Raw genomic sequence first — 1,834 nt, 5'->3', positions numbered from 1 at the left:
CCTGTCCCCACCGTCCCCATGTCCCCTGCTGCAGAGCAGGGCTGACTCCTTGCAGCCAGCGGGCAGAGGCTCTGCTCCTCCCGGCACATTCAGCCGGCACCGAGCAGGGCTCCAGGCTCAGAGCTGGAGGAAGGGCTGAAAAAAGGTGACAAGGTGTGAGCAGGAGGGAGGGGAAGGAGAAATGGCTTTGATTTGGCTCAGAGGTTATCCTAACTTGTCACTGTCCTTCTCTCATATGACAGTGCCCCATGTCTGGAGGCAGCAGATGTCCAACAGCAGCTCCATCACCCAGTTCCTCCTCCTGCCATTCGCAGACTCACGGGAGCTGCAGCTCTTGCACTTCTGGCTCTTCCTGGGCATCTACCTGGCTGCCCTCCTGGGAAACGGCCTCATCATCATCACCATCGCCTGGGACCACCACCTCCACACCCCCAGGTACTTCTTCCTCCTCAACCTCGCCCTCCTCGACCTGGGATCCATCTCCACCACTGTCCCCAAATCCATGGCCAATTCCCTCTGGGACACCAAGACCATCTCCTACTCAGGATGCGTTGCCCAAATGTTTCTATTTATTTTCTTCCTTGGTACAGAATATTTTCTTCTCACAGTCATGTCCTATGACCGCTACGTTGCCATCTGCAACCCCCTGCACTACGGGACCCTCCTGGGCACCAGAGCTTGTGTCCACATGGCAGCAGCTGCCTGGGGTGCTGGGTTTCTCTCTTCTCTGCTGCACACGGCCAGTACATTTTCCCTGCCCCTCTGCCAGGGCAATGCTGTGGACCAGTTCTTCTGTGAAATCCCCCAGATCCTCAAGCTCTCCTGCTCACATGCCAACCTCCGGGAGGTTGGGCTTCTTGTGGTTAGTTTCTTAGTAGCTTTTGGCTGTTTTGTTTTCATTGTGGTGTCCTATGTGCAGATCTTCAGGGCCGTGCTGAGGATCCCCTCGGAGCAGGGACGGCACAAAGCCTTCTCCACGTGCCTCCCTCACCTGGCTGTGGTCTCCCTGTTTCTCAGCACTGACATGTTTACCTACCTTAAGCCTCCCTCCTTCTCCTCCCCATCCATGAATTTAGTTGTGTCGTTTCTCTATGCAGTGGTAACTCCAGCACTGAATCCCCTCATCTACGGCTTGAGGAACAAGGACCTCAAGGATGCGCTGCGGGAACTTATAACTGGACAGAGCTCTGATGCAATAAATTCCTGACCTTCTGCATAGCAGTTCTGGTGTTACTCATGGCTGGTGTTACTGCCTTCTATATTTTTATATTTCTACTGTTTTTTTAGCTTGTGATCGTGTTTTCAACTCTTTTTGAGTTGGTTGTGGGTTAGGTAATGACAACCCACACTATTGTAATCAAAATAAAGCCACTGCAGCACCTTGTCTCTTCCTCTGACCCTAACTCCAAGGATTTCTGGAGCTTCAGGAACAATTCCTTTGCTCCTGGCTGGAAAAGAAGAAAGTCCCAGCAGGGCAGCACTGCCAGGCACCAGCACTTGATCCCCCAGAGCTGTTCTCTCTCCATTTCCACACTCTCCTCCTCCCCCCTTGCCTTGCTGTAAGGCCTGAGGGCTCTGAGCTTGGTCACAGCCATGCTGCTTGTGGGACAGAGCTGCCTCCAGAACAGCCTTTCCATAGAGCAAGGGGACCTCCTCAGGGCAGAGCCTCAAGGCTTGGGGCTTCTTCTAAACTTTCTCTCAGGAACTGACTCAAGCATTTGTCCCAGAGGCAATAATCCTGGTGAAACCCCTGCCAACCACCATTCCCAGCACTGGCCTCTCACCCCAGCTTGGAGAGTTTCTTTGTTCTTCCATGAGAGGACACTGATTGAGT

At 53.4% G+C, this 1,834-nt stretch overlaps 1 protein-coding gene across 1 annotated transcript; it reads left to right on the top strand.

Annotated features, from left to right (window-relative positions):
• Positions 1-235: 235 nt before the first annotated feature.
• LOC138732598 (olfactory receptor 14A16-like) lies at positions 236-1,207 on the top strand. Its single transcript, XM_069879239.1, has one exon. It carries the CDS (start codon positions 236-238, stop codon positions 1,205-1,207), a length of 972 nt encoding a protein of 323 aa, XP_069735340.1.
• The last annotated feature ends 627 nt before the right edge of the window (positions 1,208-1,834 follow it).

The sequence above is a fragment of the Phaenicophaeus curvirostris genome, chromosome 34 (genome assembly GCF_032191515.1).
Source record: "Phaenicophaeus curvirostris isolate KB17595 chromosome 34, BPBGC_Pcur_1.0, whole genome shotgun sequence".
NCBI lineage: Eukaryota > Metazoa > Chordata > Aves > Cuculiformes > Cuculidae > Phaenicophaeus > Phaenicophaeus curvirostris.
This window is presented reverse-complemented; position numbering and strand designations above follow the sequence as displayed.